Genomic DNA, 26,310 nt, shown 5'->3' with positions numbered 1-26,310 from the left:
CGTAGAGTCCTGTTTAAGCTCGTTTTACACTAAACGAATTCAAATCTAACCAAAAACTCATTCATTCCTACAGGTCAGCTCCGCCTTCGAGCTCAACCGGATGGACAGTGAGGAGTACAAACGGTCACGACACCTTAGTTCGGGCGCTAGTGGTAGTGGCCTCAACAGTGGATCCTCTCCCAAAGGTGGCCCTGGCCTAAACAATGGATCCTCTGCGAAAATCAATGACGAAGGGGACCGCCAGCAAAGCACCCATATAGCGATGGACACGCTCAAGCCGGAAATGACCCCACAGTCACAGCATCCGAGAATTGCTTCGGAAGATATATGAGAATGGCTTAAATTGTCCCCGAAGGTCCCATTTCGTTCGTGCTATCGCAACAGCGATCTTTCATTCCATCCGTGTTTGCTCTGCTACGTTTTCCATGATTTCACAAGCCCGGCACTAGGTGGCCAGGTGGTGTTGGGGCTCTCAATCTCAACGCTGCATATTTCGCCGGATCCGACGAACACTGTTGCTATACGAACAGGTTGGGTTCTGAACGAACCCAGCGGTACGAGATTCGAAAACGTTAGGCTTAAGTTAGAAGTTATAGTAATAAAATATTTCTATTATTAGATTATTATTTTTCGTTCATTTTCCCCCATTTCTTTCAAACGAAATTTTAGCGAAAGATCATGTGCCTCGCTGCAGAAAGCTCATTTCAAATGACTGAGCTATCTGCGCAGACTTTAATAATCTTACAGTAGATTATAAACCCGATGCGCGATACACGATGTGGTGTTAGGACTGATGACTCGTATCGTAACATTTTTTTCTATTTCAGCAAACTCAGTGGTAACTCATTTACCACTTCAAACACGCGCTTTGAAGAGTCATGCAATCAGTTCCAATTCTAAACCATACAAAATGTATTAAGTACAGCTACGATTAAATTTAACCCGAATTCGAATATAATAATGAAGATTCTCATTCAGAGAACGTTGTAGCCTTCAATCATCATTTTACCATTATCATTTTCAACAGTTGAAGTGCCGATTTGAAGAGCCTCGTTGATATTCCTTCTAGCACAAAAATATACTCAATGTACTTGTTGTTTTATAGCACAATCATCGCACCACAGGATGCCATCGAACTGGGTGTTACTTACTATCATTGATCATTAGACCTCTACAATTCATATTTATTGAAAATAAGCACAAAAAATGACAACCTTGTGATTTCTGTTTATAATTATCCTCATGACACTAGCGCAAGTCTAGATTGACCGGTAGACCGGTCAATGTAAGCTCTAGGAATCAGTCTACTCAAAATACTCTAGAAGATAAATAAGCAAAGAAAAACGCAGACAACAAAATAAGTGACCAATCCACGCTAGCTGTGCTCTGATAGTGATTAGTACGAAACATTATTTCGAGACGTCGCAGGCTAGAATAATACTTATGATTAACAATGCATCGCTGCTCTCTGCTGGGAGTGCACATCGATGCAGATATTACACTGAAAGGGCCAAAAGGATTCCGACAAGTGGTTAACTACGGAAGAAAAATGTACATAGCGAAATAATTTTCCAACCACAAACCACAGAACAAATACTGCGAATCGTTAAAAAATAGCCAATCGTAGAATTGGTGATTTAAATGAAATTCACGCAAAAACGTCAATTATTAATTATAAATGAAAAAAACAAACGATAGAGTATAGTAGCGCGGAAAAACTAAGAACAAAAAAAAAAGAGAGGGCGAGTATTATCATAAATGAGATAAAACTCTGCACCTCTGGTTTCAGAGTGTTCATTTCTGTGCGCCGTACAGAGAATATAACGCAAAAATCCAAACGTTTCCACCCTGGATGGTATCCTCCGTCAGCCAACGACTATTCGGGTCCAGAAAAGTGATCGAGAGAAAAACCTTCTCCAAATGTGTGCATCACACGTTTCCGTTTTCCCCTAAATCCCTTAGAGCCCTCTGAACTCGGAAAATGAAGGCAATGATTCGCAGGGTCCCATTGAAGGTTGGAAACGACCGAGAAACACGGTGGAGCTTCACAAATCAAAATTTTCTTCCAGTAAAATAGGAACGAAGGAATCACACGACTCTGGTGTGTGAGAAGAGAAAAAAAAAACCCATAAATCAAACTGAAAGACAAACTGAAATGAACATACTTTATTTCCGAATAATGTTTAACGACAAGACAATAATATGCAAAACAGAAAAAAAACAAAACTAATGTAATATAGAAGGAGGAAACAAAAGTGGTCGACATTGCGTAGATTCGTACGTTTGCAACATTCGGAAGTTTCATTTCTCAGCAATCAAAACTACAAGAAAATTCGTGTCGTGACAGACCCGCTAGGATTTTTATATTCGTTATACTTTCATATCCTTTGAAAAAAAAAAACAGATATACTAGGGACAAGACTAGCTATAAGCAACGAGTAAAAAATATTACTGGATGTTCTTCTCTTTGTTAAATTTTAATCTATTACGTTTAAGTTTACGTTACTTTTCATTTCTTATGTTTTTAAATTGGTGCAAACTCATTCATACCGTTGAATAAAGATTATAAGTTCCAAAATCTTGTTTTGTTTTTCTTCTTTTACTCTTCAATTTGAGATTTCGTTTAGTTATGCTTGAAAATGGGTATATCCGATGAAAATTTCTATTCTGTTCTATTTCTGTTCTTCTATTTTAATGTGCAACGATCTTTCGATTGTTTGCACTATCTGGAGAATTAGATCATTGAAAAATATTCACAATACGAGATCAAAAAGTATCGCGATTTTTGAATTTCCGTGGGTTACGTATATTCAATTTCGATTTTCGTGGCGTTAGATTTTTACCCAATATTTTGGGCATGAGACAGGTCGCCGCAAAACCTTACCAAAATCACTCAATTGTCGACCAAAAACAGCATCGTTAAAGGGAGGCGATCTAGCGTAGTGGTAACATAAATGCCTCTCACACTAAAGGTCACGAGATAAATTCTCACTCCCGACATCTTCCAAAAATGGAAGTAAAAGTAACGAACCAGCCAAATGAGTTGAAAGTCACTATAATACAGATAAAAAAAATAAAAGCATCGCTAAGGCGTTAAGGATCTATTTGGACTTTGTCCACGACGACTCAAATTTGCTCTAGTTAAGACCCTAACTACACCCGAACTAGCGTTGGCAGAAAAAATATCATCTTCGGCAGAAAAAGACGGGTGTGTAGTGTCGGGGACATAACCGAAGAGACGTAGGACTCCGTTTGGTCGAAACCATTTGAGGGGCACAAATTGGACCATTCAAAACATAGTGCGTTCGGACAATGCTTCACATTTCACAATTATTCGATTGTTTATCTCAAGAAAAACAATGTGATAGATGCGTAGAAATATTTCCTATCAATTGATGTAAACATCTTTGCAATGTATTGAGAAATGCTCGAGTTATAAGCATTTAATTTTTCATTTTTCCCACTTGTTCGGTGCCTTGATTTTCATTTTACCTTCTATATCTTCCGGTCAGATGTAGTCTTACGTCAAAAAGCTTGTTCGTTTGTATGAGAGCAGACCTCTCTTTCTCTCAGACTGTACGTCAGCATGGAAAAAATAGTCCAAACGATGCCAAGCAGGAGATCGAACCTAGGCCAGCTTAAATGTCCCTTGTTTCGCTCGCTTATATTGCTCTTATTTTGCTACGGCATGTATATTATACAAATGCCGTACCAGTATAGGAGAGTAGCACATTTTCTGTTATTTTCAAGCTCATTTAATGTAAAAATCAGAATGTCAAAACATGTGCTAAAAATTAATTTTGGGTGTTGTGACGAATCAAGGGTTTATGGTTATATTGTGAGAATTTAGCTCAATCATTCCAATGCTGGATTGGAATAGGCAAAAATCGAAGACGATCCGAAACACGTACAGTACTGGCAATAAATCAAAATATGCTCTGCTAGTTTTTAAAATGTTATCAAAACGAAGAGGAATTCAAAGCAGTTATTGAGATTTTATATTTCCAGGATGATAATTGCATGTCATCCTACCAAGTGAGAAGAAAAATGTTTCTTTAAAATCTGGTTTGTTCTTCAAAATAGTGAAATGAATATTAATTGCTCATTTTGATGTGAAAAAAAAAGAATACATGCCATGTATTTGAAACAAAAGCTTAAAAACCAGTCACTAGTATTTCGTGTGTCCTCATTTGGCACAAATGACTGCCTGCAAGCTTCGGTGCATGCTTTCAACCAAGTTTTGCAAATAATGTTGATCAATTTGTTCCCACATAGTTGAAAGTTCCTCAAACAGCAGAGTTTTGTTGGCCACCGTGCTTTTATCCATTTTTTTTAAATCAAGAATTGACCACAGATTTTCAATCGGGTCCGGAGATTGTGGCGGCAAATCCACCAACTTCACACGAGATTGACGGAAGTAGGTCCATTCCTTCGGCAAACCATTCTTCCGTGTTGATCTCTTCAAATTATTCAAAAGTATATCGATGTACTTCTCAGCATCCATTACACCATCGATCTGAACCAGGTTTCCAACACCGGACCAAGCAAAACACCCCCAGACCATGATGTTGCCGCCACCGTGTTTCACTGCCTTCTAAACGTTCTTGTCAAGCAGCTCCGCTCCTCGCTCAATGCATACTATGGGTCGTTGTTTCGTTCCGAAAAGCTCGAATTTTCTCCAATATGTTCAATGATAAGCTTCCTTTTATAGTTCTGCTTGTAGCTCTTGGGTTTTTTGCACTTTTTTGACGATTCTGGCATCATCCCGGTCCGTTGTCAAGCGTTTGCGTCCACGTCCTACCCGGTCGCAAACGGTATCAAGCTCTTGGTACTTCCTCCAAAGCTTCTGAATCGTACCAATGCTTACGTTGTACTTGGTCGCTATATTCCGAAAGGATACGCCATCTTCGCGGCCCTAAACTTTAGTTTACGCACACAAATTTCGATTTTCATGATCAGCCAGAAAAAACTTATAACAACACACGAAACCGTATTCAGAGTCAACAAACTCAATCTGAATTTAGAGAATGATGGCACCCAAACACCGAAAGCGTTCAAAAATGTTATTGATATCAGTAACGACGTGCCAGCTCCAGCTGAATAAGAAAACCTATATTCTTTGTTGTACCTCATTCAAAATGACCGTTTCTACAACATTATTCATTTGTTCACAAATATGATCAAACCAGATACAACCAATGTACAAATCTTGTACTACAATCCAAAACCAATATTTGTGGTGTTAACTGATAATATCTTATTTATGTAAAACGAACGATTCAAACAATGTATTCTTTACTATCGCCAGTACTGTACACGCAAAACAACCGTCAGATTTGCCGGTAACGGTGATTGATAAAATAGGCGAAAAGCGCGTTGAATTTCCGGAACTGAATCATTGTTTTTGTAAAAATAGCAGAATTTCTGGGGGTTGCAGTCAGTCTATAGATGATGAAATGGTAAATCAAACTGAACATATAACAAATGACGGCTGTCGAAATGGCACACATTTCAAACAAGTGTGGCCAAGTGAAAGTTCCATATCTTATAACCACCCTAAAATCAACTCAGAAGAGCGTGCGAGACTTCGCAAATGGGGGTTTTGCGCCGTTAATGCGTTGAGCCCTGCGCCGGTCCTTGAGGACCGACACTGAATTTTCCATCTGATTAGTGTCGGTCTAATTGGACCGATAGTGGTCTTTTTGTGTGAAAAGCATCTGCACTAGGATCGACAGTGGTGCTACAATGATGCTACATCCCTTGAAAAGATTGGATCTGGCGGATCATTGCTCCGCCAGTTCACTCGATTCATAGCTGTAGTTCACCAACTCCCGGCTGCGCCGATTCTCACCAAGTCCGGTTCCTCCTGGTCCAACTACCTCGCTCGCTGGGCTCCTCTCCTTCTTGTTCCGACCGGATTCGATGCGAACACCATCTTTGCAGGGCTGCTGTCCGGCAATCTTGCAACATGCCCTGCCCATCGCACTCGTTCAGCCTTGGCGACTTTCTGGATGCTGGGTTCGCCGAAGAGTTGCACCAGTTCGTGGTTCATTCTCCTTCTCCATACTCCGTTTTCCTGTATCGTTTTGAACACTCGGCGTTCGAAAACATCAAGTGCTCTCTGCATAACACCTTCCAGCGTCACGTTGAAGAGCAGACAGAAGAGTCCATCGCCTTGTCGAAGTCCCCTGGGAGTGTCAAACGATTCCGACAGATCGCCTGAAATCCGCACACCGTTCGTCGTTGCCTGAGTCAATCTTATCAGCTTTCGGGGAAAACCGTGTTCGTCCCTGATCCTCCAAAGCTGTCGTCGATCGATTGTATCATATGTGGAAAGGCCGCAAAAATCGGTTCTAGATATTTTTTGCGAGTGCCAATATAGCTGCCACTGTCTTACAAAATGTTAAGAGGGAACCTCCACCTGGAGGACCAAAAAAACATGGGGTTTTGGCGGCTTATTATGTCATTTGAGATTTAGTCAAGTGTTCGAATCTTTTGCGGTGTGTTTAGAGTACGTTTGAGAATGTGTTTTAAAAATTTTGACAATGCTGTTAAATATTGGCTCTGGTAGATTTGCGCTAAGTGCTCTCTAGAAGTCGGTACCTCGCTGGCGGAACATTTATCTCGGAAATTAGACGGACGATTTAGTCGAAATTTAGCTAGAATAAGTAAAAATTTATTCTCCAACGAGTACCGTAGTGGTTTTTCAAAATTCAAATTCCCAAAATGTTGGCTACAATATTTTTTTTAAATTTTTATATCAAAAATCGTCACTTAAAATGCTGACAACAATCGAAAAAACAAAATATTGGAAAACCGCTACCCTAGGTGAAGAAAAATACAATTTTACGTGTTAATAACAACTTTTAGCCAAATCATATAGGCCCTGAAATAAATGTGCCGCCAAGTGAAAAACAAAAAAAAAAGTTTGGAGAAAAACACGTTGTGATTTAGTTTATATTGCGATATGTGTTGCTGATATGTTGTTTGACCTCATATTTTTCACTGTAACTATGAGAATGAACGTGGGCCAGATGCTACAATATATGGTGGCTACTCGAAAGAGCAAAAATAAAAGTTTCGCTTCTGTCGGTTTTCCTGGTCGAGTGCGACAAATACGAAAATTTATGGCGTTTCTTCCAAACCCCGTTTTCAACTATTTTAAGCAATAATATCAATATTTTCGAGTTCAGTTATCTTTATTACGTAATTTTAAACAAAGTGACTAGATGTACCCTACATTGTTCATCAATGACATCCTCAAGACGACGTCGGGAGCTAGAACACGCCTTTCGAAAGTAAAGCCCCTCACTGCTTCATAACGTGGCTGATCACTAAAAGAACAACCATTCTGACCACATTTCTCCTTCCGTTCGATGCGTTCAGAGTTTCGTAGTAACGTTTAAGTGCGCTACCCATACAGCGTCACCACGACTCATACGACTCACCGTTGACTGCACGATTCCGAGTTGTTTTCTGTCAAGAAGAAGAATAGAAGGATTCACGGGTTTTGGTTGTGTTAAACTTTGATTGTATTAGTAGCCAGGAAGGTAGGAAGTTCACATACCAAGCATACCAGTCAGTCTCTCAAATGGTACAAAACTGAATGTTTCAACGATTAACGATGAAAGGGGATAAACAGAAATAAATACATATATCCAAAAAATATTTTCTGCATTATAAAAAAAACAGAACATTTCACGAACTAAAATGTTTAATTTTTTCATTGATTTCTTCTTGCATCAGAAATAATGTTCTAATGTCTACTATATTTGGATTTCAGAGCAACTTCATGGAAGCTTATCTCTTGTCAGCAATTGTAATGGTTTTTTTCGCAATTAGGGTGCTAAGCACTTCATTCGTCTAAAACTAGGATGCAAGCGGAAAACTGTTCGTCTCAATCTAGGTCATACGAAGTCAATTAAATTTATTTTCCAAGTGCATTTCACATGACGTTTCACGTGACATTTACATTTTTGGTCGACGTAACGAGAAGTAAAATTGAATTGAAAATAAGTTTAGAACACCCAAATAATACTGAAGTTTCAGTTTCTGCTAAAATGTCCTTATGATTTTGAACGCTAGCACTGATTTAAGTAAAAAATAGCTCGCTCATTTCATCTGCTTGTTTTTATTTTTAATAACAACACTTCTCCTCTGTAGTGGATATAAGAAAAGTAACATACATAAACAAAATCTGTGACGCCACAGATTTAAAAATCTTCCCATCTTTCATTTTCCATCTCGGTTTTCTGTTGTCCCGATCAAGGCGCCTAGAAGTATATCCTAAGGTGGGCCAACTTGCTAAAACCACTCTTCAGCCATACTGGAAGTCTACTGTGTTTTGTTTGTAAACAAAACACTATACACTTGTGCCCAAGCTCGCTCGTGATCAGTCTGTCTCTTTCACGCTTCAAGCAAATATTTACCCTTCTGCTTTCTTCCGTACTGTTTTCATATACCGCTCCCCTAACCAACTTAGTGACGAAAAGGCCTCACCTTAGGATATACTTCTAGGCGCCTTGGTCACGATGAAGAAGTTGAAGATTTTCCAGGTGCTTGCGTAAAACCAATTCGCGGTGTTGCTTTTCGGGTGATGCCATTCTTTCCAACTTTCGAAAAACTGACACCGATAAAAATACAGTGTAAACAATACACTCTAAACTACTTCTACCAAAAATTTCAAGCGAAGATACCCAATTGGTAATATTCTACAGCGTTTTTTCAATGATGCAATCTTACACCCTCTAGTCCTCCAACATCGACTAGAATGTGAACGTTATGACAGACTTCAGGGTATTCACACTAGCGTAAGTGCAGCCTCCGAGTCACCTTTAGCACCCATTACAGCCCTATCATAGAAAATCATGTTTTGATGCCAACATACCGAGCACAAAATAGCTGAGATGTAGGCTGTTTGATTGGTTTTGAATTCGTTTTGAACCCTACTGACAGCTACGTCAACTGAGATGTGGGCACATTCATAGTTGTTGATCACAGTGATGTAGGCACCATTCGAGCACAGAGGAAGAGATAGGCGATAGGAGGGATCTGATCAATTATGGCTAGTCACCCAAATATAGTACGTGTCCAATATACGTATGTCCATAACGTATTCAGATCTAATTGAACATTGTATTGAATGAAATCGAATCGAGAGGTCGATACGATCACTATCCCTATCAAAAAATTTTGTATTTTGTAAATCGAGAAAATCTCTTACCATCAGGTCGGTGGTAGAAATCAGGACACCTGTTACAGCTACGATCATTGTCATTCTTTGAGATATAAATAAATTAAAACACATTTGAGACCGAATTAGTTCAAATACTTCATTAAAAATACTTATAAAACCTTCTAAACTTTAAATATCGAGACAAAACATAGAAACAACATCGATAACTTTCATTCGGTCGATGTTATCGACTTGCTCGGTATCTAGAATAGTGAAATAGGGCTTACGAGCAAAATTCTTATCGACTCGATTTCTATAATAGAGTCCAATATCATGTTGATGATGTACTGCATATGTTTTGGAATAACAACGCCTTTAACATTTTTGACCAACATCAACACAAACCCGTCGCAAGTGGAACGCACGACTTCCATCGGCATTTCGTCCCAAATTCGGCCAAAACTGGGCCAAAAAAGAAACCTTTGCACAAATAACTCAAATAAGTCTTGTCCATCGTGCCATCATAGTAAGAGAGTTGCCCTTTCAAATCGTTTCTTTTTCATCATGAACTTTACGTTCAGAAAGATTTCAGAAAGATTTTCATCAAATTCGCTCCTTGATGATCCTAATCACTCGTTCCATCCTTGCCGAACGACTTTTGTCGTTTTTTTTTCTGTCACCCAACGAGGAAGTCTCACGGTTCCTTCTAATGATTCGATAAACAAAATCACGCTTCATTCTCAGGTTTTTCAAACTTATTAAAATAGCGCCCGAGCACACTCCTTCCAACAGCATGTTTTATCATCACAGCGGGGAACTCTTTCATCGTTGAAAAACAATGGACACTGAATGACAATAACCAAAAAGATCCGTCAATGGATTATGTAAACATAGTGCAAGATCATAAAATACAAAAATAGTGTATGCGCTGCTGCTGCACCACTGCACAATGGTCCAGGAGATGCATTTAAGTATAAATTAGCATTTAGAGCTCGACAGTTATTCTCTAGACAAAAACTGTCTTCGACAAGGTTGTTATATACGATAGAACGCTCATTTAGGTGTTATCAAAAATAGGGTGTCCAAAATTGTCGATGAAATAAAAAATCTAACTCTCTTATCTCTATACATACAGGTAAATATAGTTCGACAATGTTGTAGTCACTGTTATTTGAGACATCTTTGTAGAACAAGATTTTTTTCTATCTCTTGAAATAACCGATATAGCGCATTTTTCCTAAGTTGCGTTGGAGTCACTATTAAAAAAACTCTGTGCTCTAACTTTTATGTTTCAAATTCTGCATACAAACTGTCTTCGAAAGACTTTTAGAACATACTGATACAAACATTTTTCGATGCACATCTTGTGAATATCGCAACTTAACTCAAAGTTATTGATATTTCTTCCCAAAAAAATAAGCTATTTTCAATTGCTTGACATTCTTTCTGGGGCAAACATAAAAAATGTTTATTGACGGAATTTGAAAGAACAAATTTCACTCTATATAATATGTGATTTTCAAAGATATGTTATTTTTGTATTTGAGTAAATTAAAATTGAAATAATGAGTTTTTGGGTGAAACCCCATCAATAACTTTAAGCAGGATTAAGATTTTGACAAATTCTTTATCGAAAAATGTTGGCTCTAAAAGTCGTACGAAGACAATTTTGATATAGAATTTTAAATATAAAAGTTAGAGCAAAACAATCGTTTTTTTTTCATGGTTACCCTAATGCAACTTAGTTAAAAAACAACTTTGTGGGAGATATTTATTCTTTAGACAAAAACTGTCTTCCACAAAGTTGTTACATATGATTGAGCGCTCATCTTTATGTTATCAAAAATGGGGTGACCAAAGTTGTCGATGAAATAAAAAATCCAACTTTCTTATCTTATCTTTATAGAGATAAACATAGTTCGACAATATTGTAGCCCCTATTATTTTAAACAACTTTTTAGAACAAAGCTTTTATCTATCTTTTAATATAATCGATTTAGTGCTTTTTCCTAAGTTGCATTAGGGTGACCATGAAAAAGCGTTTTTTTTTTTTGCTCTAACTTTCATATTTCGAATTCTGCATCAAAGCTGTCTTCGTACGACTTTTAGAGCTTATCAAGACCAACATTTTGTGGTGCAGCACTTGTCAATATCCTAATCCTACTCAAAGTTATTGATGGTTTTTCACCCAAAAACTCATAATTTCAATTTTAATTTACTCAAATACGAAGAATAACATAGCTTTGAAAATCACACATTATGTAGAGTGAACTCTGTTCTTTCAAATGCCGCCAATAAACTTTGTTTATGTTTGCCCCAGAAAGAATGTCAAGCAATTGAAGAGAGCGTATTTTTTGGGAAGAAATATCAATAACTTTGAGAGAAGTTGAGATATTGACAAGTTCTGCATCGCTAAATGTTTATATCAGTATGTTCTAAAAGTCTTTCGAAGACAGTTTGTATGTAGAATTTGAAACATAAAAGTTAAAGCAAAAAACAGTTTTTTTCATGGTGACCCTAACGCAACTTAGAAAAAAGACGCTATATCGGTTATTTCGAGAGATAGAAAAAAAACTTTGTTCTACAAAGGTGTCTCAAATAACTGTGACTACAACATTGTAGAACTATATTTACCACTATCTATAGAGATAAGAAAGTTTGTTTTTTTCACCGAAAATGTTGGTCACCCTATTTTTGGCAACATGAAAATGAGCGCTCTATCATATGTAACAACTTTGTCGAAGACAGTCTCTGTTTAGAGAATACCTATCGAGCTCTAAGTGCTAATTTCTACTTAAATGCATCTTGTACACTGTAGCGAGGAAAAAAAGTGTATAAGAATATATTGGGCACGGGGTAAAATAAGACGAGGCACTGTTTGGCCTTCTTAGCAGAGTTAAAAATATTGTTTCAATATACAGCAGAGCTTTGAGACCTACATCTTTTGCAACAAGTCATACCTCAGCTGTATTGGCTCAATGTGATCAGCTGCCATTTGAGTACTACTTGGCAGTCCGTGACTGAGTCTGTGCGTTTACTTAACCTCAAAGATCGAAAAAGTGTCAACTAGTACTTTATTTGAAGATAAACATTTTGCGAATAGAAGCGACGGAACGTTCGCAACGTAAAATATCGCATTGAATAGAGCTTGAGCTTGGGTAGACTGTACAATTCGTGGATGCTCTCCGTGATTAACCGGATCAGCGAAATTGTACACACTGAACAACGTTTGGGAGTAGTAAATCATTTCAATTGCGCAAGTATCGGTGATTCTAGCACAAACTAATTGTCGCAGTGATACAATGCTCCTACAGAAGATCGGTGACTCTAGCTTCAAATAGACTATAACTACGCCAGCCACGATCTTACAATCACCAGGGGAAGGGAAGGAATGTTAGTATGATATTCGCGGCCAGAAGCGTCGCCCCTATAACGTGGTTCCCTTACGATTATCGTGGAATGGCTGATTCTTAGTAGGGAGAAGCAAGAATCAGGATTCACTGAGGTAAGTGATGTGATTATGTCAACATAAACTATCGATCACTCGACGAAACGAAAATCCGAAAATCTTATACATCCCAACACGCGGGAGACTATTCTCGTATGATTATCTTAATGTTCCCATCAAATGCTCATTATTATGATATAAAATCATTATCATTGTGTAGAATTTCTCACGAATTCTGGTTCGCTAATCCTCTAACGTATTCGTCGCGAACCATAATATAACCATAGAGATATCGTATTACAAACTCGATTGCACAAATGAAATGATTCGAAAAAAAACTCTCAAAACATATAACAAAGAAGATTAATGATCACATTTCTCGGATATACCTTTTAACAAAATCTTCCACTAGCTTCAGTCATTTTCGTTCCATTAAATTAACAACAAAATTAAATAAGACATAGCATTTAAGGTAACATAAGGACAACCATCTGTACATATGAGCAAACACAAAAAGGCGGATAAAACGTTGTAAATTTGGGAAATGAAATGGGGAAAAGTTTTAAAAACCAGTTACTGCAAAGCAAAACCAACAAATTTGTACATAGGGCCGTGAAATCTAGCATACCCCGAGAAACTATTAGAAAAAGATAGAGAAATGATTTCAGCGAAATATATAGAATCTAGCGATTATTGTAGATAGTGTAAACTTCAATACCCATATCAGTAAAAACTGTTTTGTTCTATTGTGATACGTTTCATTGTTGAATGGTTCCAGCCATATTTGAAGGTTAACGCATCTAGCATACACACAAAAAATACGCGGAATCATCAATCCGTCCTATGCTTTTAAACACAACAAACCGGGTTCCTAATAATTACTAGTTTTAATTCTAACATCATCCAATCGTGGATTGAGATTTTTTGAACACAAAATTAAAGTTACTAATAGCAATGCTCCACATCCCCTATAAACTAGTACATAGCGATCGAGGTAATCAGATGCAACACGCGCTAGGAATATAATCATTTGAATAGGAGAAAAAATCTGGTAGTCTATCCATTTTCAATGTCGCCAGCTTCAGTTGCAAAGGTTTTATGTGAGTCCCGAAGGTAGCTAGCGAATTTAGGATTAAATATAGCTGAATATTTGAAAATGTAGAACCATTGGGTATTTTCATTACTAAACCAATCATCCTTTAGAGTGCTCTATGTTAACGAGATCTTATTTATTCGATTTTGAATCACGACTAACTTAGTTCAGTTACTTTTGAGTAAAATCAACTTGAATATAAATGATAACTTTAACTAAAAACTAAAGGGATCACAGAAAATGGTACAAGAGCTTTACATAAAGAATAAGTTAGGAAGAATAACAAAACTAAAAATGGAGAATATTATAACTTTATCACCTACAAGATTATAACCGAAAAAATTCAAAAGAATACAGAGGATTTTTGCACTAACCACGCTAGTCGAAAATATCTACTTTGAAATTAATTTGTCACTTATAAATGAAAACTAATTAGTATGTTATAGAGATTTTTATCCTTCATATAGTTATCAGCATTGAAATGAAACAGTTAAATGCATTAGAAATCGTATTGTTAAGACTTGAACAACGCCCGTTGTTCAGATTTCGATTTGTTACCCCTTTATTAAAGATTATATCCGCCAACAGCGGCTCCATTCGATTACAATCCTCACAATCAGTCGACATTGTAAATAAGAAAGTAATTCGGCACATATAAGGTTACGATGAATAATCCGACGCGTTGTACATATTTTGATAACGATTATTTATTTCGCTTCCATTTGCGTAGAGATTTCCAATAAAACAGAAGTAGTAATGTAGCCGAAAATAGAACATAAACAGATTGAGAATATCGGAACAAAACTATATTTATATCTATATACTAAGCCGAAGCTAACTTTTTACTCATTTATTCTTAAGAATTGTGATAATTCGAAGGGTAAACCATAAAACTAAGGTAAGAGATGTACTCTAATGTTAAAACAAAAAAAATGCTGTGCGAACAGAGGATAGGGCCGAGTTAGACATGGAGATGTTGTAAGAAAAGTGTAAAGTAACTGTAGCTAAAATTATGATTTTTAACGTCTAGGACTAACGTCAGACTAACGTTTATGCATCGCGCTCCACACGGAACAAGGAGCCCGATAAGGCAAACTGAGTAATAAAAATGCAGTAGTAAACCTTCCAAACTTTTATTGTTGTCCGAAAATATTGATCTTATAATCTCATTTTGCAAAGTGTTTCCTAGCGGAATGACAAAATTTATGTAGTGGGACAAAACCTCGGTGGAAGCTTCATAGAAGACAAATGATCTTACTATAAAACGGATATAATCGAATTTTTTACTCCACTGAGATTTATCCTTATCAAATCTGGGCAAAGCAGTGTTTGATGGAATGGTATAGAAGGGAATACTCTAACGCCGAAAAATGTGCTAATTATAGATATGATAAATATGTGACATGTACACGATTAAAATTCGGCTCTGTTACAGCTAAAATGCCAATGAGCCTGAAATAAATAAATGGGACAAAAAAAAAGTGCCTCATCTGTTCTGAAGCTTTGGTTAATTTATTGATTTGCTCTGAGATGTGAGAACAATCAAATGCTCTCCGTAATCAAAGTACGTAGAATAGGAAAGTAGTCTACTCCCTGCTTTGTTCAAGTAGTGGTAGGCAAAGAAAAAAAGCAAAAAATAGTTATTAACCATAGATCGAATCCATATAAATTCAAACATTTTTTAATTTTATAAATTATAACATAAGAACTGTCTCGAAATATGTTTCGAAATAATGGAATAGTGGTATACTTAATTATTTTAAAATTGAAAACAGTAAAATTATCGCATTTGTACTATAGAAATAATGCAAAACCGATAAACAAATGTGTGGAGAGGTTATATCGAAGCAGTGTCGTTCTCGTTCCCGATCGTTCGATCCAAGGAGCATCGGATAACTGAAAACATCTCCGATTAGTTTCTCTCATTCGAAATTATTCTGTTCCGGCATCGCGGGACGTGGTATCTCAACATTTTGCTGAAGTAAACAAAAACTATTCAGTATGAAATCCATAGAAATTCACATAAAACGTTACTTGCAGTGAAAAACAAGTACACTATCGTGTTTACCGTCGACTCGACCGGCGATTTTGTCACTTTTTATGATGTTTAGAACTTTTAAAATCGAGAAATATTGAAAAAACTTCAGAACTTCGAACAAATTGAGGATTTTTTATTGCTAACTTCGTTGTGTGTGTGTAATACATGCGCTCTCCGTGTGTATACACAGGAAATATCCCTTACCTTCTATTCTATGTGCTTTACTCCGTAATAGCGAATAGAAATATAAGAGCGTACGACGCTGCTAAAACTAAAACGTTAAGGAAAATGTGAACGAAGAGCATGGACAGAACATACTAGAGATGGGCAAAACGGTTCACTTTAATAAACCGTTCAGTGACCAAGCGTTCACTTAAGTGAACTAGTTCTTTTGAGCAGTTCACTCACTCTTTCGTACATTAGAGGAATATGCCAGAGCAAGTATAAAAAAGTGTGAGATATTATGTAGGACTGTTCTTTTCATTCATAAAATGCTGTTTGTTATCAATAATTAGATGTCCGAATTTTGTTAAAAATATCTTAGCAGAATAGAGAATCAAACTATGATTTTGAAATTTTGATTTAGCTTGAGCCGTGATACATTCTTTTCAGCACAAACTAGCGTTGCGCTACCTTTTTTTCAATGTTTTGCAATAACTGCCCTAGCAAAACTGTACCAAAACACGAAAGACTTTCTCGAAATTATCGAGCACAATATAGTATAATATAAAAATTTTTCATATCAGCGACCCAAATTTTATTTACTGCTGAAAAATACCGTTTGAATCGTTTCGCTTTCAACTGTATTTTTTTGTGAGGTAGATTCGCATATCTTACAGGAATATTTATCCTCAAATTAAAACTTTATTTGAAAAATAATCGAACAATCCAATTTAAGAACCATCGTATTCTTAAATATTGCATTTTATTATGAAAACGACAATACCTACATCTTATTTTTGTTATTTCATGGAGCTATCGTTTGTTTCCATTCGTTAATTTGAGGACTTTTTTCTTTGCCGCAGTATTTGTCTATCACTTGTTCGCTCGCCTTCCTCTTATACACCGATCACCATTCACAGTTCGTTCTGAACTGTAAACACAGTTCCTCCAGCGGTCATCGTGAACAGTTCGTTCTGAACTGCATACACAGTTCATCGTTCACCGTACAGTTCGTTCTGAACTGAACTGTATACACAGTTCAGCCAGCGGTCTTCGTACACAGTTCGTTCTGAACTGGGTAAGCAGTTCATGTGAACTGTTGCCCAGTAAAAAAGAACGACCGTTCGTTCACTCTTTTTGGTGAACTAGTTCTTTTGAACAGTTCATGAACGGTTTGCCCATCTCTAGAACATACTCTCCTCTCTTCTGTATAACATATATGAGAGACTGCTAAAAATCGAGAGTTTCACAGGAACTGTCCAATCTCTTGATAATGAGTTATGTGTCCAATGTAATTTGATGGTTATTCTCTGGATTATTGTTGTGGCGAGCAGTTGATTTTATTCGATCGTTAGTGGTTACGACACTCTCCTTCTAGCCGCATTCCACATGACATACCACGTGTCCAATATATATCATAAGGGATGCTGGTCTGCACAAAACTATTGCTGTTTCGAGCCATCAACCATCATGTTATTAAGTTCACTATATCCACTATATGTGCCTCACAACCGAAAACACAGAAGTTACGACTACTCTATAAGGGAACCTGTTATGGTCTCCATGGGACCGCATGAATCGGTATGAATTATCCCCAATGGGCGTGTCGTCCCTCTACCGGACATGGCAGGAAACGATTTCCTCAACGGCAACTCACAACTGATTCTAAGACCACAATTTCTAGAACGGAATCCGCTAATCGACTTCTCTTTCTCCATCGTGCGAAAAACATAGGGGCTGCGATGACCGATTGTTGTGCTGCTAAAGATATTCAGCCCTATTCTGTATTTCGACGGATTTTCATTCCGTTTGAAATCGTTGTTTCGTTCGAGCTATAATTTCGCTTCACCTATTTTGAATGTTTTGCCCCTTTAATGTTCTAAGAGAAACAGATCGAACGAAATGCAAAAACAACTCGAACGGAATACAGAATGGAATTTGATCAAGTCGTTCGAAATATTTCGCATCGATCGAAATGCAGAATAGGGGTGATTGTCAAATTCCGTGACTGTTGCCAATATTCAAAGGCAACCTGAGTCAGTCGCAGACAGCAATGACAAACGATCGTATCTACGATGACGAACTTGAACTTAGGGCCATATTCGGAGATGGAGAACAATCTCGTGAATTGTTCCCTGAGCGTGTTCGAAGTATAGAGAGGAATCCATTAAAGTTTGAGAGAACTAGCTCGTGAATTGATTATCTCTCTCTTACGAGATCGTTCGTAATATTTTGGTTTATTTTTCGGGCATGAGAAAAGTCACAGCCAGTGTTGAAAAAAATCGTCTTGGCTAAGCTCAAATGCATAGATTTTCGGGCTAGGTTGCATCGAAAACCTATATACTTCAAACGAAAATCAAAATGACAGATCCACACAACCAGTGAATATGAGCAAATGAGCTTTTGTTCTTCAATATGTTTTGAAGTTTATTTTTTCACCCAGTGTCATTTTCATATTGATAATTCGAAACGTCAGAATTGAATCTCATTTTAGTTAAATGAATATCAGCTGTTGTTTACTTTTAACCTGAGGCTGCTGCGTGCGGATGGCTTTTATTTAGTACGAACTTTTATTGTATTGCTGCTTGTAATACAATAAATACAGCGTTTAGGGATCGTTCGCGGTTTCTTGCTTGTCTCTATTCAAATTTTTTATGAGCCCGTGCTGCTTTGCGGCTGTCGGATGCCGTGTTTGGAAAATTCACTGCCAAAACGAATATCATTTCGAATGTGATGAATATCACTTTGTTGCTTTTGATATTTGAAGTATAAATAACAGCGAAGTTATGAACCCTACTCAATGCCGCATTCATTCATTATAGCAAATTTGTTCATGCATCAGCGATATTAACAAAATGAACTCGTTTGTTATTGTCATCAATATAATGATGGAAGTGTGTTTCAATTTGAAAAAAGTCATTTACACTGAAAAAAAAATCATATTCGTTACTCGTAAATATTTGTTGATATTCTAAGACACTGGTCACAGCACGACTAGTACCAAAACAACTCAATTTTCTTCAAATATTTTATCGCCATGCTCGAACGATAAATTTTTGATGCCACGTTCATCCAACGTAGGACCTGGGTGTACGAGCATGGCATGCAAACGAATTATATTACCGCTTCGTAGAACCCGAACCGAAGGCAATTTTTGAACACAGCTTTAAAAAGTGTTTCCATGACTGGATTCTTCTTTGGAAAAGGTGTACAGACGAACCTGTTTTTTGCGATCGTTTTCTGAGTTATTCCTCATTTGTGCGACCCTTCTTGTGCCATTTTATTATTTGTGTGATTCAAGTTTTGATGTAATAATAAAATAGCAGAAAAAAGTTGCTAAATTGAGGAATCGCTCAAAAAAGGATCGCACAAGAACAGGTTTGTCTGTATTGCTTCAGAAGGGGTTTTCTTTAAAACCACAAATTCCCGGCATATAACAGTTCGGCTGAAAAGTTTATAAGGCAACACAGTAAAACAATTTTTTTTTTTGCAAAATTCAATTTTATGATTCAATATAATTGCCTTCGAGAGCGATACATCGGTTATAGCGATCTTACAACTTTTCGATACCATTTTTATAGTGCTCTTTCGGTTTTTCCTCAAAATAGGCCTCAGTTTCGGTAATCACTCCATCATCGGTCTTAAATTTCTTGCCAGCGAGCATTCTCTTCAGGTCTGCGAACAGAAAATAGTCGCTGGGGGCCAGATCTGGAGAATACGGTGGATGCGGAAGCAATTCGAAGCCCAATTCATGCCATTTTGCCATTGTTTTCATTGATTTCTGATTTTCCATTTTTATCACAATAACAAAAGTTGCTTCACTCTCAATGCTGTAACTCACGAACTAATCGACAGATTGCTGTCAAATTTTGACACGTATCCATTGAAAGATGATGCTTTATGATAGTCAAGTATATTTTTGCAAGAAAAGCCATCTAGACGTCAACCTTATGAACTTTTCAGCCGAACTGTTAATTTGTGTAATTCATATTTTGAAGATGTTTTAATGGAAGAAAAAAATTCAAATAATATAATTCTAGTGTTCAGAATCATAAAAAGTAGAAGGGTCTGAGCCAAGGGGCATGAACGGAAGTTTGACGTAAGACTGTGATTGTTCAGAACAGTTGTTTTCTTCTTCTTCAGTGGCACTAACGTTCCTAGAGGAACTTCGCCGTCTCAACGTAGTATTACTTGCGTCATTTTTATTAGTACTTAGTTGAGATTTCTATGCCAAATAACACGCCTTGAATGCATTCTGAGTGACAAGCTCTAGAATACGCGTGATCACAGTGCAAGTCGGAGGAAATTTCTTTGACGAAAAATTCCCCCGACCAGAACGGGAATCGAACCCGAACACTCGGCATGTTAGTTATGACGCTAACCACTCGGCCACGGGAGCACGAACAGTTGTTTTGCTAAATGTAATTCTTTCCATCGTTCAGCGATCTGTTAGTCTTTTGAAACTTCAAATAGTTGCCCTGAAAAGGGCCGTTTGTTATATGTACTCATTACCGTCAAACGGTTTGTAACGAACAAAAAAAAGAGAAGATTAGCTTCTGGCAGGTAGTTCAAATGTCTAACTGAAAATGATTAATAAATATCAGGGTGACACATAACAGGATGGAATGGTAGATGAAGTATATGTGGATCGGTAAACAAACAAATATCATAATTGATTACATTGAATATGAAGTTTATGGGGAAGAAACAAAAAACAAGTTGAAAATACTTACGATTTCGTGATATTTTGAGGTAAAATACACATGGAATCATGAAGTTGCTATTTTTAATGATAGCTATAGTATTGTGATTTATTTCCAGTCTTTCCTGTCTTATTCTAAGGCATCAGGGGCAGAAGATTTTTCGGTGGAATAATGTTCGTTTGCAGACTATCACAATCAAGTCGTATTGGTGCTATTTCTCAATCTATCATAGAAGGAATTTAATCACTGAGAATTATGAATATGAGTCATAAAGATTATTAATATTTAATTTTGTTTCATTTTTATGATGCGATGTAATGCCGATCTCAATAAGTCTCCGCATGATAATCGCTGCCATCCTCCTAGTATTGATATCATTTTTAACAATTGCTCATATTGCCACAGTCCGGAAGACACTTGCTCAAGATGTTCCCCACCCCGTCATATACAGGAGACATTTGCTAACTGGACTATCTTCAACTGGGCTTATCTATAACAGAGCGTACGTTAACTGTACTGCAAAGCAGTTATCTATCAATAATAGATATCATCTTCAATTTGAAGTATTGCTTTTGCTGTTTTGCAGTCCAGTTAGCGTGTAAAATTCGATAATTGTATTGATTTTCCGGCTCGACTAACGAACGATCACTGTGTGGGTGATACTTTCCTCGTTGTTTTGATGAAACCTTGCATGAAATTTGAGTGATGCATGAAATCTTGCATCTTATTACTTCAACATGTTTACATCCGAAAAAGGTCTTGCTAATTTGTTTGATAGAACGAATTATTGTACACAACAACATTCATGGGAACGAAGTTGCAAGAAAGAATGCTTTATTTGTTAAATTTCCACTGTTGATGTCTCAGGCGAAAAAATTGCTGAATAAATTTGCCGTCTAATGGTATGTATTATAACATACATCGTAAGAACGATTCTGCGTACATTTTTCGTAGAGTGACCCCCCTATATAGAAATGAAAGACGTAGTCCTACGTCAAGTAGCGAGACGTAGCTTTCAAATTTATTTACTTTTTGTTTGGTTGTGTGGTTATGGTTTCATATCAACTCGCTGAGGAAAATAACTGAAGGAAACAACATTGTTGTAGATGTCCTACCAGCTGCTACATATTTTTTTCATTCCGTTTGAGAAACGACACTCTCTTAATCTATTTTATATGTCAAATACCAGCAGTATTGTCACGGTGTTTACAAAACCTCGCATTACAACATTTTGCGCGCTATTTTGCTTCAAACCTGTTCTTGTAACACAGAAGTCCAAAACACAAAATTCAAGGCTCAGGATTTCCTTTGATTAAAACATTCAATGCAACTGATTACTTTCCTATAATATATGGCAAATTAGCAACACAAAAGACAACTAATTTGAAAGCGCGAGCTGCTATTTTGCCAACGAATGCATTTCTCACTAAATAATACGATTTGTTTTGTAAACAAATTTGTTTTTTCACGAGCAATGGCCGAACAGAAATTTTGACATTCCGGTCTACCTATAGTTCAACGCCTTGATATGTACGAGTAATTCGTAAATATACCATACCATTTTATTTGGGAGAATGCAAGATAAGTGAAGTGGAAGGTAAAACGTAATGTCAGAATTGCCGTTCGGACGTATCCCGTAAGTTTGAACTTATTTACATTGATGGTATCCAATCAATGAAAACGGTATATGAAAACAGCACGGAAGAAAGTAGAAGGGGAATTATTTGCTTGTAGCATGAAAGAGACAGACCGATCACGAGCGAGCTTCGGCAATAGCGTATTGTGTTTTGTTTACAAACAAAACACAGTAGACTTCCAAGATGGCTGAAGAGTGGTTTTAGCAAGTTGGCCCACCTTAGTATATACTTCTAGGCGCCTTGCACTAAACATTGACTACAGTTTCGCCGGCACGGTTGATTGCCGTTATGAACCAGCACAAAACACAAAGCTGCAAATTATACGCCAGTGGCGGTACCACGATCAAAGCATTCCTTGAATCACATTAGCCGAGCCAGCTGGTGGAAGCATATGCATACAGGTTACTAGGTAACAATTATCAACGACAACTGTTTTATTATTATACTGCTTCAAATACCTTCGACGAAATGAAATGTAACCATATCAACGTAAGTAATAACATCTTCTTCTTCTTGAATGGCGTTAACGTTCCCTGTGGAACTTTTGCCGTCTCAACATATGCATTAACTAGCGTCATTCATTAATACTTAGTTGAGATTTCTTAAGCCAAATAACACGCCTTGAATGTATTCCGAGGGGCAAGCTCTAGAATACGCGTGACCACAGTGCAAGTCGGAGGAAATTTCTTTGACGAAAAATCCTCCGGCCAGAACGGGAATCGAACCCGAACACCCGGCATGATAATGTGAGACGCTAACCACTCGGCCACGGGTGCACCCAAGTAATAACATATACAAATCCAAACTTTTCGTCTTGCCATTCCTCATACGTCTTTTCTAAATAGTGTAAATTACGAGCCACCTGTTAACTCCACCATCTTGGGAGAATGTACGGTTCGAACCTACTAAACGCACCCCGTTTCCTTAAATAACGCATACATAACCCCAAATAGAAAGTAACACCTAGTAACACAACCACACTCCTTCCCCACTAGTGATCCCCGATTTTTTAAATTAATCGTTCATCAACTGATCGAATACTTTTCAGCAGTTTGTTAATCGCTAAGATAAGATCAGACAATAGGGGGTCTTCTACGGACCAAATATCTGTCAGATACGGACCAAATTTCTGTCAGTCGTTCTGATTTCTGATTGGCTGATTTCGATAAATTTTGTAAACAAAGTCGATTTTTTCAGTGTTGCCAATAAAAATAAATAACGTTGGATTTGTATCGAATTCGGAAATAGTGAATTTAATAAATATAACGTTATTTAGTTTAAAGGAAATGTGAAGGAATTATATGCAAGTTTATGTATGTGTCTTTTTCACAATGGAATAAAGTGAACGGCAAAACACTCATTTGTCAATTTAGCTTCGTTAGGTTCCTAATGCGATTTCATATTGTGGAATATAATTTCCATTGCTAAAAAGATATGGAAAGTCTCATCATTCACTATGCAGTGGGAGAGTTGTTAGCTCTAGCTCGTAATTATGAAAAAAGAGATACCATCCAGGTTGTGTACCAATTGTTACACTGCTGACATGTTCTTTCCCACTGATTTATTTTGATGATGTAAAGAGTTATATAGAACAACGAATTTTGTTCTGTTCTGTCGAGGAAAGTTTTCGCTTCATCGACGGTGTACTCATAGTCGAATTTAATATGCATGTCATCCACATTCTCACTAAAATTAGATGAAGCTGAAATTCGATATGGTGTCGATGCTGCTTCACTGTCCATCATTTTCTGGGCTGAAGATTTTCTCGCCGCTTTGATAGCAAGTCCATCAATCCAACAAGATGTTCTTGTGTATCGGCTGTATACGAAGCATTCGGTACTACGGCCATGTATTGCGAAGGAGTCGCAATTTTCAAGTTGTTTCTGAATTGCAATGGAGTTGAGCGCCGTTGTTTTGCACGGAGAAAAGACTCTCCAGGCAATTTTGGACGAGTTGTTATGGATATCATTATTATATTTTAGATATGAGATTGCCAAATTAAAAACATGCAAAATCATTAAATTCGCATGAACCAAATGTTACGACTCATAAAAATAGAAATTTAAAAAATCCGAAATTTTATAATATTTGGCAATTTTGGTATCTTCATTTCATGGCTTCGTTTTTGGACGACGAAGAAGAGTAAGAAGCCAGTTGTCTGATCTTATCTTAGGTTATTTGATACAATTAATCGTCACACCGAGAGAAATAATTAGTTAGCCTAATATTTCTCATTTGTTAGAAAGCAATCTGGAATCAGAAAAGTGTTCATTCCGCCTGGAAATCAATTATTATCAAATACGCTCCCCTAAACTCGTAAACAAAGCTCAATTCGAATTGACGACATTGACCTGCGTTTACGAGTTTAGGGGAGCGTCGAAGATATTAATTAATTTTCAGGATGAAACTGCTGTGGCCGTACGCTTTTATTCTCTGAGTTTGGATCGATTAATCGACGTAAATTATTCGTTCGCTTCGATTATTGACTGAGCAGTATTCGTTCGATTAAAAATCAATTTCTGTATTAACCCACATTCCGTTTTGCCTGCCAAGATCGGGTCGATGAAATGTCAACAATCGACCTCAAATGCTGCCACCTTGCAATCGAGTTATCGACCTTTCATATGCATTCATCGAACAACTTGACGCCACTTTTTCGCCAACGTGTGCAAGGCGTCGACCTGCTTGCAGCGCTGCTTCCAACACTGCTTGCTGCTTGTTTGTATTGGTTTGTTATTGAAAATGAAAAGGAAATACATTGGTCGATTTTAATCATTTTATTGAAAAAAAATAATAAAAATCCATGTATAATAAAAATAAGGTATATAATGGAATCGGTGCATCCGGGTTGTCTGGATTGACGATTCAAATCCGACTGAGTACATTGATGAATACCTCCTTGCCCTTGATGACACAGATATGTGGCTGAGGAGGATTCTTCAATGTGCGTGAAGCACGGGATCTCCGATGGGGAAAATTGCTCGAAATACTATCGATGGCCAGGTCCTGCTGCTGTTGCTGTTGATACTGTTCCCCGGAAAAGCACCCTGGACTTAAAGGATACTGCTGCGGGAAAGCTGATGCTGTTGGCTGGTGTGACAGAAGTGGAAATAAGCAATGTGGTGATGAGGGAAATCATCTTTCTCATTCGCCGTTTGATTGAGTCAGGTGTATTCATAGCTGAAACAAAATAAAATGATTAGTAAGTGAAAAGCAGAAATGAATTCCCTACTCACCAGTTGTATGATCCGGATAAAAATGCGAACATTAAAATATCATGCGATTACGTTCGCTTACCTCGCCTATTTTCATTCTACTATACAACGGAATCAGTGCATTCGGGTTCCTCCGGGTGGTAATTCAGCTGAGCAAGTTGATAAATACCTCCTTGTCGTTGAGTTTTCGTGTCTGAAGAGGATTTTAGAATGTGCGCGAAGCACGGAACCTCTAATGGGGAAAGTTCTCCGCAATACCATACCATGGGCAAATTCTGCTGCTGCTGCTGTTAATGCTGTCCCCCGGCATTGCCAACAGGGGTTGGAGGTTACTGCTGCAGGAAAACGGATGTTGTTGGCTGCTGTGATAGAAGTGGAAATCCGCACTGTGGTGATGGGAGAAATCATCTTTCTCACTTACCGATTGATGGAAGCAAACGAGTCGAATGTATTCATAGCTGATAAGACAAGATAAAATAATTAATAAATAAAAAGCCGAAATATATTTCATACGCACCAGCAGTGATGGTAAAAAATCACATTCAACGATCAATAAATAAGTATATCCCTCTAGTCGGATGTTTTTAAATCACCCCCAGCAGGCGATGCTCTCTTATCCTTCATATGTACACAGAGAGAATACTTGGAACGGTGAGCTACCAAGATCTCAAAAAAGCAATATGAAAGAGGAATCCCCACTGTATGCACTCTCGAAGCATTACTTCTACTACTCAAGGCTACTCGTGAGTGCAAGCCAGAAACGATTAATCCCATCCCTTAGAGCGCATGATGAGTTCTTGATCGGAAAGTGTACAAGAGACGATCAACTGAAATCTTAC

General features: G+C 37.4%; 1 protein-coding gene and 1 long non-coding RNA gene across 27 annotated transcripts in view; one reads left to right on the top strand and one right to left on the bottom strand.

The window, feature by feature from the left end:
* Window positions 1-9,382, top strand: part of LOC129771300 (potassium voltage-gated channel subfamily KQT member 1) — a 1,095,885-nt gene extending 1,086,503 nt beyond the window's left edge. For all 26 annotated transcript variants that reach the window (XM_055774795.1, XM_055774796.1, XM_055774799.1 and 23 more), the window contains one exon: window positions 74-9,382. In XM_055774795.1, the coding sequence (XP_055630770.1) occupies window positions 74-331 (258 nt within the window). In that variant the 3' untranslated portion in view covers window positions 332-9,382. The remainder of the gene's footprint in view (window positions 1-73) is intronic.
* A 15,636-nt stretch (window positions 9,383-25,018) lies between these two features.
* Window positions 25,019-25,925, bottom strand: LOC129770959 (uncharacterized). Its single transcript, XR_008742246.1, has 2 exons — window positions 25,493-25,925; window positions 25,019-25,436 (listed from the first exon to the last, which is right to left on the bottom strand). It is a non-coding gene; the product is annotated as an uncharacterized LOC129770959 (long non-coding RNA).
* Between the last annotated feature and the right edge of the window lie 385 nt (window positions 25,926-26,310).

This window comes from Toxorhynchites rutilus, chromosome 2, assembly GCF_029784135.1.
Source record: "Toxorhynchites rutilus septentrionalis strain SRP chromosome 2, ASM2978413v1, whole genome shotgun sequence".
Classification (NCBI taxonomy): domain Eukaryota; kingdom Metazoa; phylum Arthropoda; class Insecta; order Diptera; family Culicidae; genus Toxorhynchites; species Toxorhynchites rutilus.
The sequence above is the reverse complement of the archived record's forward strand: the minus strand, read 5'-3'. Positions and strand labels throughout refer to the sequence as shown.